Source organism: Vigna umbellata, unplaced genomic scaffold (genome assembly GCF_029865625.1).
Source record: "Vigna umbellata cultivar VRB3 unplaced genomic scaffold, Vumbellata_1.0 scaffold_745, whole genome shotgun sequence".
Classification (NCBI taxonomy): Eukaryota; Viridiplantae; Streptophyta; class Magnoliopsida; order Fabales; family Fabaceae; genus Vigna; species Vigna umbellata.
Genome location: NW_028274511.1, coordinates 1 through 22,096, shown reverse-complemented (window position 1 = coordinate 22,096; position 22,096 = coordinate 1). Strand labels below are relative to the sequence as shown.

The window sequence follows — 22,096 nt, the reverse complement described above, 5'->3', positions numbered from 1 at the left end:
CTCTATAGTGATCAAGTTCCTGCCATAGATTCTACAACAGTGCCGCATATTCTGTGATTCCTTTGCTTCCCTGTTTTGTGCCTGCAATTTTTATTTTGATTTCATATACTTGGGTAGCATCATTGGCTTTAGAATATGTGTGGTTTATGGAGTCCCAAATATCTGTAGTTGTATTAAGAAGCATACAAGTATCGCTGATGGTATAGCTTCCATGGAGTCCCACAACCAAGACATAATCATGGAATCTTTTTCATCCCATGCTACGAATGCTGGATCCTCCATGCTTGGACCATTTTCAAGGAGATGAACCATGCATCCTTTTCCCTTGAGATAGGTTCTAACAAACTGGGACCGTTTGAGAAATTTTTTTCTATCCAACCTGTATGATACTCGGAGACCTTGAAGTTCTCCATTTTTGTGTGAAGAACTAAAGACTTCTCTACTTGATGTAGTGCCAGACATTGTAATCGGAGGTGTAATCGGAGGTTAGGTTAACACAGCGGAAAGAACAACAGCAGCAAGTAAGGCTGCCCCTTGTTTTGGACGAGAATGGCAATGAAGGCAAGCAATAGTTGAGGAACGGAAATGAAGGCCGTGAGACAAGAAACAAAGACTAGGGCTTAAGGAAAAAGCTAGAGCTCTGATACCATGTTGTAAACAGAAGTAGGATGATGGAATTAATAATTCTCTCGTTCATTCTTTTGAAACAATACATAGGTGTTTAAAAAGAAACAAACCATTGTCTAATTAAGGTAAAAAATCTCCTGAAATAAAGTCTCTAAATAAGGAGATATCTACCCAATAATACCTAATCTTAATAAAAAGAAATCTGCCCAATAATTACTAATCCTAATCCCTTAATTTTAGGGATTACACATAATTGCGGGATTACACATAATTGCTATATTAATTGTGTAATAAATTCACATATTTTGACAGTACCCTCTGAATTTGTGTAATTAAGGGTCAATGATTCCTATGCATAAGTACAAAACATACTAGTAATCATGTCTCCTAGTTATGAAATTTGATTCTTGTCTATTAAAGGAAATAGTATACAACAATGTCCTGTCTATAAAACAGACTAATATATACAAAGGGATATCTTTATTAATATTCTTGCTTCATACTTTAGATGGTTCTCAAACCTATTGTTTTCATGTATCTCATTCTTGTTTGTGCATTCTATTTGGCATATAATTTTAGGCACTGAAAAGTGTTGAAGAAGCTGTGATAAGACTTGAAAAGTTGCTTGAAGAGTTTCATGTATCAATAAGCTCTAGTTCTGGAAAAGAGCATTTGAAAGCAGCCTGTTCTGACTTGGAGAAAATACGAAAACTTTGGAAAGAAGCTGAATTCCTGGTGGTGTCTTTTAGAGCAAAAGCTGATTCTCTTCATGAGGTACACCGTCCACTCCTCACTAACCTCCTTGATCAATTCTTTGAAACTATACATAATGGATATTTACCTTGAAGTTTAATTTCCATAACTTTCACTAGATAAAAGAGATTAAGAACTTAATATCAATTTCTAATTTGTGAATGATGTAATAAGATATTATAATACAACTGCTTAGGCTGGTGACAACTGTTAAACTAACCTTTAACTAGCTTCATTCAGACACTAATAATCCAAACTGTGCAATGCTGGTTGCTATATAGAAAGCCTTCGATGATAAAAACTATCATAGAATTCTGGCCAACAAACCGGATTGCTACAAAAATGAAAATAAGTCCTAATTACATATAATGTGGAAAGATGTCTACTTAAATTTTGTAAAAGAATGATGGAAGTAAATTTTGATAATGATATAATGTATACGAGGTAAATCATGGAAATACACAATCTACAACACTGTCCTTTCTCTTATGTTGATGTTGTTAGAGCTCACACATCGATTAGAGATAAGATCATTATAGCATATAAGTAAGTGTAAATCTTACTTTACTAAATCGATTTTGTGAGGATGAGTATTTAAGTCCACTTTCGAAGATGGTATTAGAACCTATCCTAACAAAGCTTGTTGGGCATATTTTATCACCTGCTATTAGATCACTATCAAACCACCTACAAATATCTAATCCAGTCCTTAGTGAGGTGTACAGGAGATCCCACATCGAAACATTGACTACATATATGATCAAATTACAATGAGTGTATATAAACCTCACCTTACTAAACTTATTTTGTGAAATTGAGTTAAGTTTAATGTTTACTTTTTAAGAATTTCTTTTGCCTCTTACCCTGAAAGATGAAAACTATTTTAGTTTCTAGTGCTAAATTTTTTGCCTTTAATATTGTTATATTTTTTATAATATTGTATATGTATTGTTTGTTGGTATTTGTTCATAGTTATGAACAAATCCATAAATTAACTAGTGAGTGGTCCAATTATAGAAGTTAGGATTATAAATATGTAATTGACACTTGTTACATTTGTTGCATATAAGACTCATTGATTTGGTTCCTAAATTGCAGTTATATTGTTTTTTGGTTCATTGAAAGATTAGAATAATAGAACTAATCGACCGGTTTGATGGCTTTGATTGACATTGAAGGGTCATTTTTCCATTTTACTTACAAATAGAGAACCAATATGATATTAAACATGTATTTGGAAGATAAAAATGAACATTTAGAAGTTGATATTAATAGGAGTTTGGAAATTGAATGCTATAACAAAAGATGCTATAACAAGACAGTCAAATGTGTTTACCTAACACAATTCAAACTAGACAACTTTATAAACTAAGCACCATCTTCTGCAATTTGGTCAACCCGGGATCTCCTAATTGTGCACGAATTATCATTAGAAATATAGCAAATGTGCAAACAAGTGTTGATGGATTGTGATAGTGAAGGCCATGAGAATATATAAATGTGATAATAAAATAATATCACTAATGATGCAAATACGATCTTGATATTTCTAATTATAAAGATATGATCTTGATATTTCTAATTATAAAGATACGATCTTCATATCTGTTCTTACACTGATACGATCCATATTTCTGTACTTGTAACAATTTCTTTGTACAATAGTTCATTGTGTTGCTTGACTACCTGGTACACTAGTCACGTACTTTTTCCTTTGAGTTTCTTTTTTACTGTTATAATATTTCTATTATACTCATTCAGGGGGTTAACAGTGGCCGGAACTACACACCAGTTGAAGAAGACGAGTATGTGAAAGGGAAAAGCAGAAAGAATGCTAATGTAAGGGTAGACAGGAACAAAAGGTATGAATATCTAGTTGCCTATTTCTGAGAGCTCAACTGGCATCTATTACTTTTTTTTTTCGAGTGTTTTATTGTCCTGTTTTTATATTTATTTGAGAAGAACATGGTTTTTCTTCAGAAATGTTGGAAAATCGCGGGGATTTTGGAGCATCTTTGGAGGTCCTGTCACCAAAAAGCCCGGTTTAGAATCTGATCTGGAACCTTATGTACGCATTAGTGTATTTATAATTTGATGTTGTTAATATCCTCTCCGTATCTATAGTGGCATTGGGGCAACATAACTCAAATGTCTATAATGCTTTTTCTTTTATTGTCATGAGTAATAAATAATGTATTAGCATATTTTCATTGTAATTGTGTTATACTATTTATTATTATTATACGTTCTTCAGTTCTCTTATCTTGTCGTATCATAATATCTTTTGATAATTGAACTGAGAATTAAAAATCAATGTTTGATCGGTAGCACACTAAAGATTCTATCTGGTTATGTCTAAATATAATGTTTGATTATATTTAGGTGATAAATAGCATAGTCAATTAAAATTATTGACTAGGTATTCAACACAGATAAAAGTTGAAACCCCATTAGACTAGACACCTGTTAGGTATTATATTAGTCTGGATAGTTGGTCAAATTGCTGCAATTGCTTGACACAACTGATTCACTGCATCAAGGAGACATAACCACTCTATAGATCTTGCAACCCACCCTTTCTCAAGGCACTTGAGTCACCAGAGGCACACGCCTTTCTATCATCCTGCTTCTGGATCTATGGAGCAGCCTTGTGTAGCACTTCGTAATGAAACCTACCCCTCTCAGGCACTTGAGGATGAGCCTCTGAGGCCATTCAAGGATGGGGGACTAGCTCAATTTTACTGGTCAATTGTATGTTAGATTAGTGAAACAGAAAAAGAAACTGCTGCTGGTCACATATGGAGAAGTGAAAGTTGACCTCAAAAGGCCTATCTTAAGAATTTATAAACTAATCTTTTTATACCTTTTGCTTAGACCTTGCAAAAGTGGTTGACTATTGTTACTTAAAAGTTTACAATGTGAAAATAACTTGTTCTGCATGAGTTTTATTGCCTATTAATTCCTATCTTGAATTGGCCTGTACTTCATTTAGTCTAGTTGTAAAAAGTTGTCTGTTACAATTAGTGAGTGGATACTTTGTGGAACTTTAGTAACATGGATTTGCTATCTTGATTGAAGGAAAATAATATCGAACAGCCTGCACCAAACGTAGGGGTTGTGGACCAAGAATCCAATGAAATCCGCCGCTTTGAGCTTCTGCGAAATGAGCTTATAGAACTTGAGAAACGGGTTCAAAGAAGTGCCTATCAGTCAGAAAATAATGAAGTACGTCTGAAACACTCAATAAGTTACAAGTTTATGATTTTATATTGCTTACAAAAGTTTTTCTTACTAAGTGCATTGGTAAATAATTCTGAAGATTTGGTCTTTGACCATTGCCAAATGATGTTGTGACCCATGTAGCTGTTCTCACTTAGTGGGATAAAGCTTTGTTGTTGTTTGTAGCTGCATTGTCAATAATTACCCTAACTGTGCTGCTGCCTTATCCTACTTCTCTTTCTATCCAAGCATTTACTCACTAGTTTATAAGCTTTATGTTCAAATTTTCTTTTTTCGCATATTGCTGCGGAAAGACTTGAGATTTTTTAAACTTAACTGTTGCTTTTGGCTTGGGATACATGCATGTTTTGTTATTTACGTCATCCTTTCTTTTTAATCTTTCTTTCTGTTCCACCAGTTACTTATTAATGATTTATAGTCTTTGTATCCACAAATGATGTTGTTAGGTTTCTGAGTAGGAAACCTAATTAACCACGATCACAGTAGGCAGAAAAGATAATGAAATAATGAATTTCTCTTATTAATGGTAATAGAATTCTCTAAACAAAGGATAGTTGGGAGCATAACCTCCCTCAGAGGATTGTAGTCGTCAATTCAATAATCAAAAGCATAACCCTAATAATAGACTCTAGCTCTATTTATATTAAATATTCCCGCCCATCTTATACTGAATATTTCCTTAGAATATATCTTTATTTAATATAAATATTCCTCGTAGAATATATCTTTATTTAATATAAATATTCCCTGTAGAATATATCTTTATTTAATATAAATATTTCCCTAGAATATATCTTTATTTAATATAAATATTTCCCGTCCATCTTAATTGCTACAAGCTCTTCACCATCTTCTACCGTTTGGCTTGCTTTTCCCTGCCTCCTACCGTTCGGCTTGTTTCCCCTTGTCTCCCATTGTTCTATTCCCTTGCCTCCTGCCGTTCGGCTCCCTACCTCCTACTGTTCGGCTCAACCCGCTTCTCCCTGCCTTCTATCCTAACACCCTATATCCTATTAGAAGTGGTCAACCACTGACAATCCAAACATGTTGGATACCAAACTAGATAGGTTTTATGCACAAATACATCTCTAAGCACCTATTGTCAAGCTTTGTCTGTCTACCCGTTTGTTGATAATAGTTCGTCTTCATGTGAAGCTACGTTCCTGCATCCTAAAGAGTTACTTCCAAAAACTACGCATCAAAAGCTGGTCTTGATATGAAACACCTGAAAAAGAGTGACTTTATTATTTTCATTCATATCAATTACATTCTCCCTACCTCTATTTGTAACAATCTAATCTTCTAATAAAGGGAAATAAGGAATAATTTACGGAAAAAAATAATCTAGAAGATGCTACAAATATTTTCTCTAATTAGGAAGATTCTATAGATATTTTCTCTAATTAAAAATATTCTATAGATATTTCCTCTAATTACAACACTCTCCCTCAAGTTGGTAAATGAATATCAATCATTTCCAACTTGCCTACAAGATCTTGAAATCTACCTAGAGGGAGCCCTTTTGTAAAAATACTTGCTATTTGAAGTTCTGTAGGAACATGAGTTGTAATCACAGAACCTCAGTCTTTGATGAATTCTCTTTCAATCTCAATGTGTTTGATCCTATCATGTTATACTGGATTATGGCCAATGCTCATAATAGAGTTATTGTCACAGTGTAGTTGCATAGGGTTGTCCACCTTAACTTTAAGATCATCCAAAATGGTTTTCTTCCAAGTCCTTCACACATTCCTTGAGCAAGAGTTCGGAATTCAACTTTTGCACTAGAACGAGATACTCTATCTTGCTTTTTGCTCCTCCATATTACCAGACTATCTTCAAGAAACACACAACCCAGAAGTAATTTTTTGTCAGTATAGAACATGCATAGTCAGCATCACTACACTCACTGTATAAGCAATGTTTGGTCTTGTGTGTGATAGATAAATCAATTTTCTTACCAATCTCTGATATTGGGCCTTCTCTACAGGAGCACTTTCTTCACTTCCAATGATTTTGTTCTATAGGAACTGTTGGAGGTTCTACATCCCAACTTTCCTGTTTCTTTGAGGAGATCAAGTACATATTTTCTTTGGGAGATGAAAATTCCGTTCTTGGAGTAAGCAACCTCTATTCCAAGAAAATATTTCAGTTTGCCTAGGTCTTTCATTTCAAATTGGTCTGCCAATTTTTCTTTTCGCGCCAATTTTTCTTATTCATCATCTCCTGCAATAATGATATCATCTACATAGACAAGCAATAGAGTGAGTTTACTGGTAGAAGAGTGCTTTATGAATAGAGTTTGATCTTGTTGGCTTTGTTTGTATCCCAAGGAAACCATTGCTCTTGTAAATCTTCTAAACCATGCTCTAGGGGATTGCTTAAGACCATACAATGCTTTCTTTAGGAGGCATACCTTAATTTTTTTATTTTTCACTTCAAAACCTAAGGGGAATCTCCATATACATTTCCTCTTTAGATTTCCATGAAGAAAGGCATTCTTCACATCCAACTAGTGTAAGTCCCAAAAAACATGACCAGCCAAAGCTAGAATAACTCGAATTGTATTCATCTTTGCTACTAGGGCAAACGTCTCCTCATAGTCAATCCCATAAGTTTTGGTATATCCTTTTGTCACCTATCTAGCTTTATATCTTTCTATTGTCCTATTTGCCTTATGTTTCACTGTGAATATCCATCTACATCCTCCAATCTTCTTGTCTCTTGGCTTATCAACAATTTCCCAAGTTGAATTTCTTTCTAAAGCATTCTTCTATTCTTTCATGGCTTGATTCCAATGTTCAAGTTTGATAGTCACCTGGGCTGAGGTAGGAATTTTTGTGGCATCAATGGCAGCAACAAAGCTTCTATGCTTATTAGAGAGATTGTTAGTGCAAACATACTGAGAAATAGGATATTTAGCACATGATCTTCTTTCCTTTCTCAATGCAATGGGTAAATTCTCATTAATACTTACCTCCTCATTGTTATCTTCAGGAATCTTCCGGATTAGACAAATTTTCTTGCTCGAGAGTCGAAGTAGGTTGTTTTCTTTCATATTTTTTGCCAAAATAATTGTCTTCTTTCTCTTCTTCCTCACTATGGACTATGTTAGCTTCATTGCTCAGATTTTGGGCATCCTGGAAAGGCAAACATGGTAATGACAAGAAGGAGAGTTTATCCACTTCAAGGGTTTTCTCCCCCTGAAGTGGTGGACTACATGAAAGGATTGTGTTTCATAAAAGGTGACATCCATGGTGATAAAGATGCGACGACTCCGAGCAGCATTGGTTTGATTATAAACCTTTTTCAAATAATCACACGTGTCCTTAGCAGTGTTGTAAAGCCTAAGATTAAGAATTAATGGAGGCTCAATTGAGCTAAGAATGCAGGTCATGATTTGGGCATCTATGGTTTCCCATTTTGCTAAATCCGTTGCATTGATAGGTCTTGGAACACGGTCATCAATATGACCCCATAATTTTTTTTCTTTGACAGAGAGCTTACATTGAAATTCCCAAGCAGCATAATTTTTGCCATTAACACAACAAGACAGGATTCAGATTTATCATAAGACATAAAACTGTGTGCTGCCAGGTTGAAGCTTGGCCTGCCTGGTAGAAGCTTAGTCAACCGGGTAGAAGCTCGGCCTGCCAGGTATGAGCGTTCTATTGGGTAGAAGCTTTAGTCTGTCGGGTAGGAGCTCAGCCAGCAGGAAAGACAACACCAAGCCCACAAACCTAATAAAGACATAATTAAAACAAAACAAACATCAAGTCTATCCTTACTCTGATTCATTAACATTACATCACTATCTTCATATTCTCAACCATATGCATCATCGTCATCTTTCACACTAATAAATCCTTAATATACAACTATAATTGCCTAAAGCTGATTTTGGCCTATCACTTTGTTCCATATTCACGGATTTTAAAGGTCCGTGATATCATTGATCATTTCTACTGTCTGTATGTTCTTTCCACTAAGATTTTTACCTTGACTGTTCTGTTAGATTTAGATTGCGCATTGAATGTCACTTTTACAGGATTTACTAGTTATTGATGATGGTGCTCGTTATACTGATGAGGCTGGGGTTAAGTTGGCCAGGGTTGAGAAGAAAGAAAATATCCTGGAAAAATCTATTGGCAGACTAAAAGAAACAGGAACGGTATGATTTAGCCTCCTGGCTTTTCTTTCTTGGAAGGATTATCTTTGTACCCTGTTTTTTCTGTAAAGACTAAAAAACTGGTGGGCACAATATGCATTTGTGCCTCTGAAAATAGTGACAATGTCTCCCATGTTGAAATTTTGAATTAAGTAATCTGTTATGTCTTTATAAACTTCTGAGATCTGAAATCTATTATTCAATTAGCAGGATGTCTGGCAAGGAACTCAGCTTCTTGCTATTGATGTTGCTGCTGCCACGGGTTTAGTTAGAAGGGCACTTATAGGGGACGAATTGACTGAGAAGGAGAAGAAAACACTTAAAAGAACCTTGACTGACATGGCTTCGGTTATTCCTATTGGTGTTTTAATGCTTCTTCCAGTGAGTTGAACCCACTATTATTCTCATTTTCTAATCTCAATCGTTTCTTGTTCAGCAAGGAGAAGCATATTGTTCTCCTCATGCAAGTGTTTTAGCTTATGGATATTGTTCAGCCTTTTTTTATAATGTGCAACAAAGAACGTAGAACTCTTAATTAGTCAAGTCTGTTTTACACCTTGGATGCACCCCCTGACGCAAGCGAAAATGGAGAATTCGCAAGCCCGTCTGTACCATACTAATATTAAAACTCCTTTTCTTTTTAAGATCAATGTGAGTAACAAAGATTAAACCCAATAACACTGGATTAAAGAAGCTAAAATTTTTAATGTCAAGGAGTAACTACAAAAAGTTATGCTATTAGATGAAAGCTTTAATAAATATCCATTATTTAGTTAGCTAGTTACATCAATATTCAAGTCGTAGAAGTTGTAGAACCTCCAAGCCTGCAAGTTAGGCATTGTATTCAAGGGAGAATTCCCTTAGTTTATTTTGAAGAGGATTGCTAGCAACGCACTCTTTCTAACACTGTCTATTATTGGTTAAAAGTTATTGAAAACTACAAAATTAACAGAGGCTCGTTAAATGAGAAGTGAGGCCAACCCAAATTTATAGTTTCCAATAAATTTCGGCTAATAATAGTGTGTTCAAAACATATTGCTAGATTTTCTCGTTTTTCCATTCAGACTGCCAGGTTTCTTTTGTGTATGAATGACATTGCTGTTTGTAAATAAAAATAGGTATAATTTAGCATAAAATATCTTTTCTCTTTCCTCCATATATCCCGATAGTATCTATAATTATTAGAATATATTGCGTTATCATCATACTTCATGATATCATAGTTCCCAATATTTATTTGTTTTGGAGGAGGATTTGCTTCTGCAAAAAAAAGAAAGATGCCTTCGTTGTTGCCTCCATCACTGCTTTTTCCACCTGTTATGCTCTCTATCTGCTGCTGTCGTACCAGTATTTGGCACCTTCAGTGCACCCCTTTTCTTATTGCTTCACCGAGTGCAATCTGCCACCAATTGGTTGGTACCTTCGGCCCTTCATATAATCTCTTCGTCAGCATCTTTGAACCCTAATATTCTTCCAATTCTTAACCAAATGTACTCCCTTAATGGAGGAAACTTTTTGCGGTGGGTCTGTATATTCTCTTAACCTCCTTATGGCAAACCATTGCTTGACATTTTCTTTATAAGAGCTTACCTATAGAGTGATTTCAGCAACCTGCGCTGGTAAGGACTGTCATCAGCTCATCAACTTGAGGAGTATTGAAATAGTAAATAGCTCCAATTTGGGGTAGAATAACTTTTCTCCGTGTACATGTCCTATTAATCTTTGTATAAACTTAATTATTGATCCTGTCTAATCGACAGATTCTACCATTTTTTTTTCCTGAGACTGAGCCTGCCAAACTTGGCATGGGCTTCGTTTTACTCCTTTAACTCTCCCGTCTATAAATATTGAACTGGAAAATAAGATGAAGAACGACTGCTTATAGAAGATGCAGAAAAGATGGAAGATTAAAAACCTATTGCTATTTTATGTGTGAGTGGTAAATTATCATTTGCCAACATTAGATCTGGTCCTTTCCTTTGTGTAATGGTCCAGTGTAACCTACTAAGACGAAATGCTTATTTTGCACAGGTTACTGCCGTGGGGCATGCTGCAATGTTGGCTGCTATTCAGAGATATGTACCAGCTCTAGTATGCATACTATGACTTGCGGCTGCATTTTTTTCAATCTCCTATTCAAACATCATTTCTCCAATAATAATCACGCTGAGAGAATTTACTATGCGTTCTTTCTTGCAGATTCCAACCACTTATGCACCAGAAAGGTTAGATCTCTTGAGGCAGCTAGAGAAAGTAAAGCAAATGGCAGTCGATGATATAAGCTCAGATGAGGAAGTGGATGAAGATAAATGATGAGAAGCAAGGCCGATTTGTGTATAGCTAGCAAAACTATTCTTTGTGATCTGATGAAAATCGGACTGCTTTGTTATCCTCTTTCTGGAAATTTTTTGTTCATGCCAAATTTCTCAGACAGGAGTTGGGCATAGAGAAGTTCATTCCACGTGTCTGGCACTCCTGGTAAGCACCAGTGGCTACAATCCTGTGGGGCATTAGGTGGAGTGCCTGGTTCCCGAAACTTGGAAGGGTGACCATCTTTCCTCAACTCTGAAAGATATGTGATGTTCAAAAATTGGGCTTTCCGGCTCTCATATTGCATCTGTTTGACAACACCAGATATAAATATGTTATGATATGGTTCTGTTTCAAGTTTTGTAGGGTCATTTTCTGGCTCTGTTTGTTTGTCACACTGTCCTCCATCATTCCATGTGCCATTCCTGCAGTTTCAGTGTTTAGTAAAGACTTGTCCAAAATTTAAGGCTTGTATCAGTGCCCATGTCATACCAAACTCCCTCCCCCAAATACATATATTTTAGATTTACAATAACAAATTTCTGAACATTGGTTGTTGAAGGAAAAAAGGGGGGAAGTGGGTGAATCGGGAAATCTGATTTCTCATAATTGATGTCAAACTTCTAGTTATATAGTTTAATTGCGAATGTTTGGATACACGTTGTAATCAAGGTGCACAGGTTCCGAAGCTTTGTTACAATTTTGTACATTTGAATTGAAGAAAACAAACACATTTATCATCTCTAATTTTATTCTCTTTCCTATTATTTTACTAAAAATTATTGAATGAGTAAACTTGAGCAATAGTTATGAACTGAGTTAATTAACTGTTTGGCTAAAATGATTAATGCCATGTTACATGAAACATGCTCTTACCGATTAATCTATTGTGAACAAAGAGTTTTACTATGCTGATCTATCAAACTTGACTTACTAGTTCGAATCTATCTTTTTTGTTCATATGAAAAATTATTGACAAACAGACATATCGGTAAATTAAATCGACTCTATACCCTTGAAAACTAACTTCTGCAGGGTGATTCGGGCATTTCGTATCAAAGATTGTCTTGAAGGTTGTTTGTTTAAGTGTCAGGCCCAGAAAAAACAAGTCAATGCACTTGCCTGAAGTGGACGGGGGAGAAGCTACGAAAGAAGACGAAACTCCTAGGATCTAGATTGTTTAATGCCCATGATTTCCACGTCTGTAAGGATCTCAAAAATGCTTCTTTCACGTTCATCATCCTTACCCTCCCTCCTTCCTGGAAGTAGTTGCCCCTGCAAAATGTTAAGGAGCTTGTAAGACTGTAATTTTCGATTCTAAAGTATCTTTATTTTTATATTATTTAGCAAGTAACAATTAAAATAATTTTAGAAAAAGTTAATAGTTTTTTTTTTCAGAAAGAAAAAGGCTCTTTGAAATAAGTCCGAAAGTTGATAAGAAAATTGGCAAGACTAACTTTATTAAAGAAATAGTTGCGGTTGACCTACGACTTGATAGTTTTGTCTGGGTTCCACCAGTGTCCGGAATTGAAAATAAGAATATCAGCTCCAACCCATTGTTTGGAATACCAGTGCAACTCGTCAAGCCTGATAGTTCTTCTTATATGATTGGATGAGTTGATGGGTGGACGACCTATAACACACAAGAAGGGTGTTCTGTAGTATTCTACTGTCAAGTTGTATTCCTGAAACCTCATGGCCAGATACCCTTTGTGTTTGCTTATGGGATTTCCATTCACTTCATGTATTCTGGAGAGGTTAGAAACTCCTTTTGTCAGCATGCACAGGAAAGACTCCCACTGGTTTCTTCCCACAGAATCACCCGCAAACACAATGCGTCCATTGCGATTTCTCTCTAGCACCACACTCGCATTGAATCTGAGCTTCATCACCATACGCCATCAATACAACTTGCTTTCAGCCACTCGTCACTTTTACCAACAAGCACCACACAAATTCAAACAAAACTGCTATTGCTACACTTAGTTTCACTCCATTGTTAATATGCTTCCAACAAAATCTTAATTATGTCTATCAACTTTCAAAACTTTAATTAATGCGACATGTTCGTGTTCAACCGTTGTATTTTAACCCTTTTTTGTATTATTTCAGCACTGTGAACCGTACACCTATTTTAACTATTTCCAACCAAACCCTTCTCTGAACGGTACGCCTATTTTAACTATATAGTTGAACATCAAAAAGCTACATGCGACTTATAATTACATTTTTAATGTGATTATGTGGTTGTTTTGACTAATCAAATTACAGACCTATATCATACTTTACCGTTCGATTAGTTGACAAGGACCCCCTATTATACTGAGAAATTGGGTTTGGAAAGATCCAACTTTTTCATGAGTAGAAAGAAAAGAAAAGGGAAAAATGTCTTCGAAATTCGGTTTGGAACCCACTTTCTTATTGGGATAAAAGTTCACGATTGTGGGAATTAATTGGTCAAGTGTTGTATGTTGGAAAATATCAATGGAGAATGAAAAAAAATATCCAAAAACACATACAAAGAAAGAGTCTCTGGAAAACTGATAAAGAATGATAACACATACATAGCCCTGCATGGATGCATGCAAAAAGTAGCATTCAATGTGCATGACATAATGCCCACGTATATGACATACCGGGGAATATCACAGTCATCAGGTTGCCATCGCCATTTGCGAAAGCTTTCATTTTTGCGTCCGTTTTGGTGGCACCGGAATCCTGGATCAAGAAAGGGACAGTTTTCATCGTATAACCGAAGTGGGTAGGTTTCATCCCAAACCCAGTGCCCTCTGGAGTAATCACAGACTCCGATGAACGGCGATTTCTTTGTAGCGAAATATGATGATGATGATAATGATGACAAAAAAGCAAGACGAGAAAGAAATTGTCGATCAAAAGGGTATACGAAATTGAAGAAGAATATGGATGTGAGTAAGAGCAGAAGAAAATAGAGTGCCCATGTTGATTCTCTCTTCATTTTCGCATTCTATTAAAACAATGTGAGGCTTAAAAAAGTAATTTAAGGTGTTTATTTTGAGGGTTCTTTTTCTGAGTCATTGAAGAAGATCCATCAGAAAAGGAAGCACGACTTATTTCACCGTTTTAAAAGTCTAACTAGCCCTTGTTTATCTCCTGCTTCTTAGCAAGCTGGAATTCACCTGATTTCATCATTATTTTTTGTTTCTTAACTATTACTATTATAATTGCATCTGCAACTTTTGTTTAATTCTCCCTATGGCTAAATTTTCCCTCATTATCAGATTGTTGGTTTGACTAATTAAATCATCTTCTGCGCCCAATGCTTTCTTCTTTAAAAGTTGAATAAGTTTTTTTATTTTCAATATTTATAGTTTTTTTATTTTCAATATTTATAGTTTATTTATTATAATTTTTTTTTCAGTTCAGTTTTCCTTTTATTTAAAAGTGAATATGATTATATTATATTTATGTTTACTGTCGATAGTTTGCAAGATACTAATTGTAAATATTTAAGATAACTTATTTTTTGAATTTATCTTCAATAGCACACTTTTATTAAGCTTTTTTTTCATGTTAAAATGTATTTGAGAATGGAAATAAGAAAACCAATATATAAGTGCAATCAAACATGGGATACGAACACCTTTCCTTGTAAGTGAGGTATGTTTTTATTTTCATTCAATTTGATTGAGTTTTAAATATGAAAATCCAATAGTTAATCGAACCAATGTAACTTTCATTATGTAAGTGCAGTATTAATTTTTTGTGATTTCCCTGTTAATATTGGTTTTTATTGGATTGATATAGTGGTGTGCAATGCTAAATGTTGGTTGTTAAACACTAATAATTTAGAAGGTAAAATGTAATGTTAGACTTTGATTAAAAAAAACAATAATTAATAATAAATTTTAAATGCATTTATAATATACTTTAAAAATAGATTGTAATTGTAACTATTAAATTTTTCACAATTGACTTTAATATGTTTTCTTTTCTAAATCTTCTTCCTCAATACTATAGACAAGTTTTAGATTATCACAATCAACCGTGGTTTTCAAAATATGATTATTAAAAATAACACTAACCAGACATCAGTTTAACAAATTTATATCATTTCAATTATATGGATTTTATAATTTTTCTTCTATATAGTATTTAACTTCTTTATTTTTATATAAGATTTAGGTTGCGTTTATTTCTAAAGATGAACTTGTGGTGAATAAATAGATATAAATAGATATGAAGGTATAGTTTATGTTTATTTTTAAGAGATTTGGAAGTAAAAGCGAATAAATTTAAAAGTAAAGTTTTTAAGTGATATAATTGATATTATAGATTGAAAAGTATTTTAATAGATTAAAATATAAGATTATTATTTTATTCCTATAACAAAAATTAATATATTATTATTTATTATTATTAATGATTATAAGTATTAAATGTGAATGTATTATTTGATAAGATTATAATTAAATTATTATTTGTATCACAAGATAATTAAACTACTAAATTAAATAAACAAAAGTCCTCAATCAGAATGCTATAAATTATTGTTTACATATCTTAACCCATAAATTAAATAATAAACTAATTATTTTACCGTGTGCATGCATTTTAAAGTCTTTTTCTCTGTATGTCTAGTGTTTATAATGCATTTGATTCAATTTCATTCGACCGACTAAAACCAAAATAATGAATACTAAAGTTACCAAGAACAATTACATTTTCCCACAGCCATCAAAGTTTCACTACTATAACCACTAAGTCGTCATAATCACGTTTAGTTGAGCACCATAATGTCTTTGTCTAACTTAATGACATTTGACCAAGCTTATCGACGTCCTTGTCGAGTTCAATAAATGTTAATCGAGCTCAACAAAACAACTCATAAATATGGTGACCGACTGCTCCTTGTTTTTATTTTCTTTTCTCTTGTATTGATCTTAAATTTTAATATAACATTGTTACAATCTGCAACACACAAACCCAATGTCAAAATCGGTTATACGCGTAGCTTATCCAATTCTAAGCATGTTGGAATCGTTTCTAACTCTTTCTTCATATCTATGGAATCGATTCCTAATCCTTTGCATTTACCATGGAATCGGTTCCAGCTTGTATGAAAATCGATTCCCTTTTCTAGAATGTTCCTCCTTATTTGATCTCCAACCAGAATTGGAAGTCACCACATATCATCCAATTGAGGGTTATTAATCATGAACCATGCACCACACACACAGAGGGAAATAACTAATCTGAAAGTCAATCTTTGTTGTATCTTCATGAATCTCACACTACTTAAAGCTACTAAAAATCCAAAATATGCATTCACAAACCATGCACGTGAATAAAGTATTATATGTAACGAAGGTATAATTGTATTTTCACCTCACTACAAAAAAAGATATATAGTAGAGGTTTTTTTTCGGAGGTTACAAAAAACCTCCGCAAATTGACATGATTTGAAATGATTATGCTTAACAGTGTAAATGACAATAATTGTGGCGGTTTTAATTTCTTATTTAGGAGGTTTATAACATCTTCAATTATAAAACTTTTTTTTTCCTTTCCAACTTTTTTATATCTCTTCCCTCTTTATATTTTACACGTAATTATCTTTTCCCCAATTCCAAAAACATGTGTGCCTCCAAAATTTTCGACTTTTGTTCTCCCCTCCCAAATTTCCCACTCCCTTCCTCCTCTCAAAATTTCGCAATCGTTCTTCCCTCTCGAGGCTTCTTAAAATCAATCGCATTCCCTTTCTTCCTTTCTTTGTTCTTCCATTTCGCTCACGATAATTCTTTAGTTTCGAATTAGGGTTCCTAAGAGTTCTTCGTCGACTCCTCCTGCGCAACTCTGGAACAACATTCTGACGACATCGAGTTCTACGCCGACTCCTCCTATGAACTCCAATGAAAGCTCGTCCAAGCCGATATCGCCGTTGACTCCTCCAGCGACGTTCAGTCCTCTTACTCTCCTGTTCTTGTATAGCTAACACGAAAGAGAGAGAAGCAAATGGAGAAGGTTTTGGAACAACAACACAGGAAAAGGAAGAAGAGAGAGTTAGGGTTTTATCGATTAACTCAAAAAATGGAGAAGAGAAGGGAAAATCAGGGGAAATGAATACTGCCGATCGTGATTCTCACCAGCGGAAGAGGTATAAACACTATAAGGTTTGGGTTAGGAAAGGTGAGATTTGAGACTTGGTTCTGTGGTCTTGTTAATAATTGGTGAAGTTGGTGTCATTTCTCAGATTTGTTAGAATCAATCATAGATTCTTTTACAATGTTGCTCTATCAAATGAATTCATTTTGCAATGTTTGTGTTTCCTTTGTGTAATGCATTAATAATTGATGTAAGAACCAACCTTTGTAATTTATAATACATAATTAATTTCAGAAATCGTTTAATGTTAACACTGTTTTTCATATCAATATCTAACCATTTAGTTTGTATTGAAAAGAAATACATTATAATAACAGACAGACATTTGGTGTAAATGGAACTCCTTTCTTGAGCTCCCTTTGTCATAATTTGCTCCTCTATTATAATAGATATAGAATCTTCATATGCTGCTAATGATTTTTTCTTACATAGAGAGGAGAGGATAGTGAGTTCTCCATAACAAAAGTATAAAACAGAAGACAATAAAGATGAATAATAATTAAAGAAAAGCTACCTATGTTCTGTAAAACAAACAATTGAATTAGAAATCCAATTTTGCATGCTTATAAATGTTGGACTGTAATCTCTTTTCTTTACTCATTCATAACTGGATTTGTTAGGTTCAAGGAGCTTCTGATACTGGTGGACACTTGCCAAGCCTCTACTCTGTTCTTCCAGGTCTCATTTTTTTATTTTAATAATTCTTGCGAGCTCCTATGCCAATTCTTATGAAATAATAATATGTGGTTTTGAGTATTCGTTGTGCATAATTAATCATCACTAATCATATTAGTACATAATGTTAGCTTTAGAGTTGATATTCGTCCAAGTCTAATGCATGCCTCATGTTCATTACTAGATGTATTTCGTTGAATGATGTTGTTGCCGTTAGTGGATGGGTTGGGGTATATTAAAAGGACCTATATTAAAAATGTTCAAGTACAGGTAAAGAGATTATGTTCTAAATGGTTTTCCTTCTTTATAAATGATTACTTTGCTTTCAGTCTTGAGCATCTTTGTGCCAATCACATAATTTTAATCAAAGCATATTAGCAACTTTCCTATACCGAGGGATTTGGTTTTAACTGATTATTACATTTTTCCCCACTTTAACATCATGTCATTGAACTACAAAGAATATGAATTTAGCACTTTTCTAGTTTTGTTACTTCTTGTCTAGGTTTTATCTTTCTAGATTAAATCAATACTTTTAGTATTGTCTATGTCTATTCATTATTTATGGTAGTAGGAGAAACAAGCAGTAGAAGAGATTTTATTTTCCATAATTTTTTTGGTTCTATATTAGCTTGAGATAAAGTTTGAAAGAGTATATAAATGGAATCAATCTTCATTGTTTTGTAGATGAACATATCGATAATGGAGAACTTGGGCAAAATGGTATGATGTAGAGCTTTTGTCTGTCATGACAAATGGTGTTTATATTTGGAATATGAAACATGTATTATATTTTTTTGGTGTGACTTGCTCAATAATTTTTTTTCACTCTCTCTAGTGTTGTATTTTGAATGGAAACAGAACCGGTGCGTGAACATGATAGCACATTTGTTCCATGCTGAAATTGGAGAAGATGGAAATGTTGTTGGAGTAAGAACTGTTGGCTCATTAGAAGTTATGATGTTGGCAGGACTTGCATTCAAGAAGTGGCAGAACAAGCATAAGGCAAAGAGACTTGAGGCATCAAACCTATCTTTGGTGCTACATCTTGGATTGAGGAAACCATGCCTTGATTGTCCTTTATCTTGGAGCTACAAGAGCAAGTGTGAAGCTACAAGAGCAAGTGTGAAATTTCAATTATCTTGGATAGAACATGTTTATTCTATTTGATTGATTTTTTATATATTATTTTCAAAATGTGAGCACATGTATTTGAGTTTATTTTATTAATATTTTTTATATTATTTCAGCAAGCTCGTGATGCAAATGAGCCAGACTCTCCTTTAGGAACAAGACAATCATCTGATGGAAGTAACCTTTAGAAAGTTTATGATATTGTTTTAGGATAAAACTATACTTAGTTTATTATGAATTGGGTAACATTTCTTTCTTTGTAACTATTTCTGCAATAGGATTACATTGACTTCTAGCCTATCCTTCTGTAACATACAATTGTTTCTCAATTTATTTTTCTAAATTCCTTCCTACTCAAGGGTTTAAGTTCTATGGTATCAATTTTTTATTCAGAGGAATCATATTTGTTTGGTATTTAATAATTTAAAAATAAATTAAATTTACTTAATTTTGAAATTAAAAAAAAAGAAGAAAAGAAAGAAATTGGTGAAAATAGGTAGTTATTATATATTTTAATAATCATTAAACAAAAAACGATATTATATATTTTAATAATCATCAAATAAAAAAACTGACAAAAAATATAGAAAACTTTTGTGATCAAATAGTTGAAAATAAAGGAGGTTAAAACCCCCCACAAATTAATAGTCAGTAATAGAGGAGGTTTTTACCCTCCGCAGAAAAACCTCCGCAAATTGAACGCGATACCAGGGGTCGCAAAAAACCCCCGCAGATAGTTTGTGGCGACTCAAACTGCGGCGGTTTGAAAAACCCCCGAAATTTATTTTGCGGAGGGTGAAAACCCCCACAAATCGAAAAAAAAACCTCCTCTAAATAACCTTTTTTTTGTAGTGCCTCTATCATTCCAAAATTCTCTCACTTGAAGAGAGATCTAAAATCCTTGCATCTAGCTAATCCTTTCATTTTCTCCTTACATCACCCGTAAATCATTTCCTTCCTAATCCTTAAATATAGTGTCTCACCCTAAACGAACACTGTAAAGTCAAAAAAAATGTTATCTATTGTAATAAATAATATCAATTATTTTTTTGTAGTAATAATTTTAAAGGTAGAAAATATAATTAATAATAAAACTTATGATAAGAAAAATTAACAATTTAAGATAAAGGATTGGAGTAATTTTAGAGGGCTTTTTTTTTTAAAAAAAAAAAAGTGAATAGTAAAAAAAAATAAAAAATAAAAAATTAAATTGTGGAAGAGGTAAACACTCCACGTAGAATTGAATAATCAGATATAAGAATTTAGCAAATGGTGATTAAAATAATATTTTTGTAATAGTAAATGAATAGTAAAAATGAATAGTAAAAAAATGAATAGTAACATTTTTTGGCTATAAATAGCCAAGGGGGGAGGCTGAAAATTTGCACCAAAATTCTAGAAAAATTTGTGAGAGAAGAGAGTTGGAAGAAATTCTAGTTGTAGAGGGGAAATTCTGGAAGTTTTCGGAGAACGGTTTCAGAGGAGGAGATTAAGTCTGGAATAGAGGTAAGGGGAGTTACGTTTAAGTTTTTGTTTTGTATTATCTTGAGTCTTGCATATGTACTATTTTGCTTTTGTTTGATCTTAAATCTTGAATATGAAGTATTTTGTTTCTGTATGATCTTGAATTTTGAACGAGAACCTGCTTCTGTGTTTAGATCCAAGTGTGATAGTTGTAAAATGTGATGTTGATTATGTTATGCCATTTGTATGTTATTAGTTGTGTATTTTTGTATTTTTGGATGGATTAGAAGTTGTCTAACAGGCTCTGCCAGATTCAACTTCTTGTTTCCCCAAACTTTTTATTGCTTTCTTTATTTATTTATATTGTACTTTTGGAAGGATGAGGAGTTGTCTAAGCGGCTCTGCCAGATTCAACTTCTTGTTTCCCCAAACTTTTTATTTCTTTCCTTATTTATTTTAATTACATTTTTGGAAGAATTAGAAGTTGTCTAACCGGCTCTGCCAGATTCAACTTCTTGTTTCCCCATACTTTTTATTGTTTTCCTTTTTCGTTTTTATTTTTGGAAGGATTAGAAGTTGTCTAACCGGCTCTGCCAGATTCAACTTCTTATTTCTCCAGACCTGTTATTGTTCTTATTATTTAATTACATTATATTTTTGGAAGGATTGAAAGTTGTCTAACCAGCTCTACCAGATTCAACTTCTTGTTTTCCCAAGAATTTTTATATTAGGATTATTTTCGATAATTGTCAAATACTTGATTCTTCTCTGACCATTTATAGTAATATTTCATTTGTTTATAATTATCTTGTATGAATTCTACTATGAATGTATATTGTGATGTTTGATATGAAATTATGCATTTGAAATATAGTATGAGTCTCGGGGAGAGACTCTAATAGTATGGTATTAGTGTATATGTTGATGTTGATGGTCCTATTGTTGGTGGTTATCCTAAAATTCTAATAATTGTCCAGTCTCAATTAGAGAAGGATGTGTTATGTTGTGAGAATAGTACGAGGTCCTAGTCTATGTTCATAGACGTTAATGGACTAACCTTGTGGGTGATGTGATATATTATATTTGGCCATAACTGTGTTGTAGATGTCACCACAAGTGCATGACCACCCGAGACTTCCATCAACATTATATTCGGATAATAGAGTCTAGTATGATAATTGCATCTTACAAGAATTTATGGTGAATGTATTACGTATAATAATAGTGTAATGCTTTTCTTTGAATTTTGCATGGTAGCTCACCCTTACTTGTTTGTTTGTGCCGGAAAATCTTATTTTTGCGATGATCGTATAACGTTTATGTTATACGGGAGCAGATGCTGGAACGACGTCCGAACCAATAGGAAGCAGCAGGAAAATGAAGAGTAGTTTAAAAAAAATAAATAAATTTAGGAATGTTTTAATGATGTTTTAAAAAAAAATATGTACTTCCAGTGTGAACTATGTTACTCCTAAATGGATGATTGTAATACTATACGATGTTTATATTATTAATGAAATAATTTTGTGTGTGAGATGTTTAATTTTTGGGGTGTTACAAACACAACCTTAAACTCATCTA

The 22,096-nt window shown here is 33.6% G+C and overlaps 3 protein-coding genes across 5 annotated transcripts; 2 read left to right on the top strand and 1 right to left on the bottom strand.

Annotated features, from left to right (window-relative positions):
- Nucleotides 1-549: 549 nt before the first annotated feature.
- Nucleotides 550-11,238, top strand: LOC124822357 (uncharacterized). The gene is made up of 9 exons (XM_088102799.1): nucleotides 550-561; nucleotides 1,207-1,401; nucleotides 3,142-3,242; nucleotides 3,361-3,448; nucleotides 4,459-4,605; nucleotides 8,669-8,791; nucleotides 8,999-9,169; nucleotides 10,820-10,879; nucleotides 10,988-11,238. The coding sequence occupies exons 1-9, from the start codon at nucleotides 550-552 to the stop codon at nucleotides 11,099-11,101; spliced, it is 1,011 nt and encodes a 336-aa protein (XP_087958925.1). The 3' UTR covers nucleotides 11,102-11,238.
- Nucleotides 11,175-14,075, bottom strand: LOC148190578 (protein trichome birefringence-like 8). Its single transcript, XM_088102800.1, has 4 exons — nucleotides 13,735-14,075; nucleotides 12,587-12,976; nucleotides 12,221-12,373; nucleotides 11,175-11,523 (listed from the first exon to the last, which is right to left on the bottom strand). Exons 1-4 carry the CDS (start codon nucleotides 14,073-14,075, stop codon nucleotides 11,175-11,177), a joined length of 1,233 nt encoding a protein of 410 aa, XP_087958926.1.
- Nucleotides 14,076-16,682: 2,607 nt separating this feature from the next.
- LOC148190577 (glutamate decarboxylase 1-like) lies at nucleotides 16,683-19,404 on the top strand. 3 transcript variants are annotated; one of them, XM_088102795.1, is made up of 5 exons: nucleotides 16,684-17,234; nucleotides 17,863-17,920; nucleotides 18,605-18,640; nucleotides 18,779-19,036; nucleotides 19,168-19,404. In XM_088102795.1, the coding sequence occupies exons 1-5, from the start codon at nucleotides 17,197-17,199 to the stop codon at nucleotides 19,237-19,239; spliced, it is 462 nt and encodes a 153-aa protein (XP_087958921.1). In that variant the 5' UTR covers nucleotides 16,684-17,196; the 3' UTR covers nucleotides 19,240-19,404. The 3 variants fall into 3 exon arrangements, with proteins under 3 accessions (XP_087958922.1, XP_087958921.1, XP_087958924.1); XM_088102798.1 differs by having other exon boundaries at nucleotides 16,685-17,234; nucleotides 18,779-19,040; XM_088102796.1 differs by lacking the exon at nucleotides 18,605-18,640 and having other exon boundaries at nucleotides 16,683-17,234.
- Nucleotides 19,405-22,096: the final 2,692 nt, after the last annotated feature.

Bases quoted from the DNA above. Each gene is read 5' to 3' on its own strand.
- LOC124822357 (XM_088102799.1), top strand. The intron at 1,402-3,141 runs GTACACCGTCCA...ATACTCATTCAG, and splicing joins AAGCTGATTCTCTTCATGAG to GGGGTTAACAGTGGCCGGAA. The intron at 4,606-8,668 runs GTACGTCTGAAA...TCACTTTTACAG, and splicing joins ATCAGTCAGAAAATAATGAA to GATTTACTAGTTATTGATGA.
- LOC148190577 (XM_088102795.1), top strand. From the start codon at position 17,197: ATGAATACTGCCGATCGTGATTCTCACCAGCGGAAGAG. The intron at 17,921-18,604 runs GTCTCATTTTTT...ATTGTTTTGTAG, and splicing joins CCTCTACTCTGTTCTTCCAG to ATGAACATATCGATAATGGA. The intron at 19,037-19,167 runs GCAAGTGTGAAA...ATATTATTTCAG, and splicing joins GCAAGTGTGAAGCTACAAGA to CAAGCTCGTGATGCAAATGA.
- LOC148190578 (XM_088102800.1), bottom strand. From the start codon at position 14,075: ATGAAGAGAGAATCAACATGGGCACTCTATTTTCTTCTGCTCTTACTC. The intron at 12,977-13,734 runs GTATGTCATATA...GATGAAGCTCAG, and splicing joins GATGACTGTGATATTCCCCG to ATTCAATGCGAGTGTGGTGC. The intron at 11,524-12,220 runs GCAAGTGCATTG...CTGAAACTGCAG, and splicing joins TTCTCCCCCGTCCACTTCAG to GAATGGCACATGGAATGATG.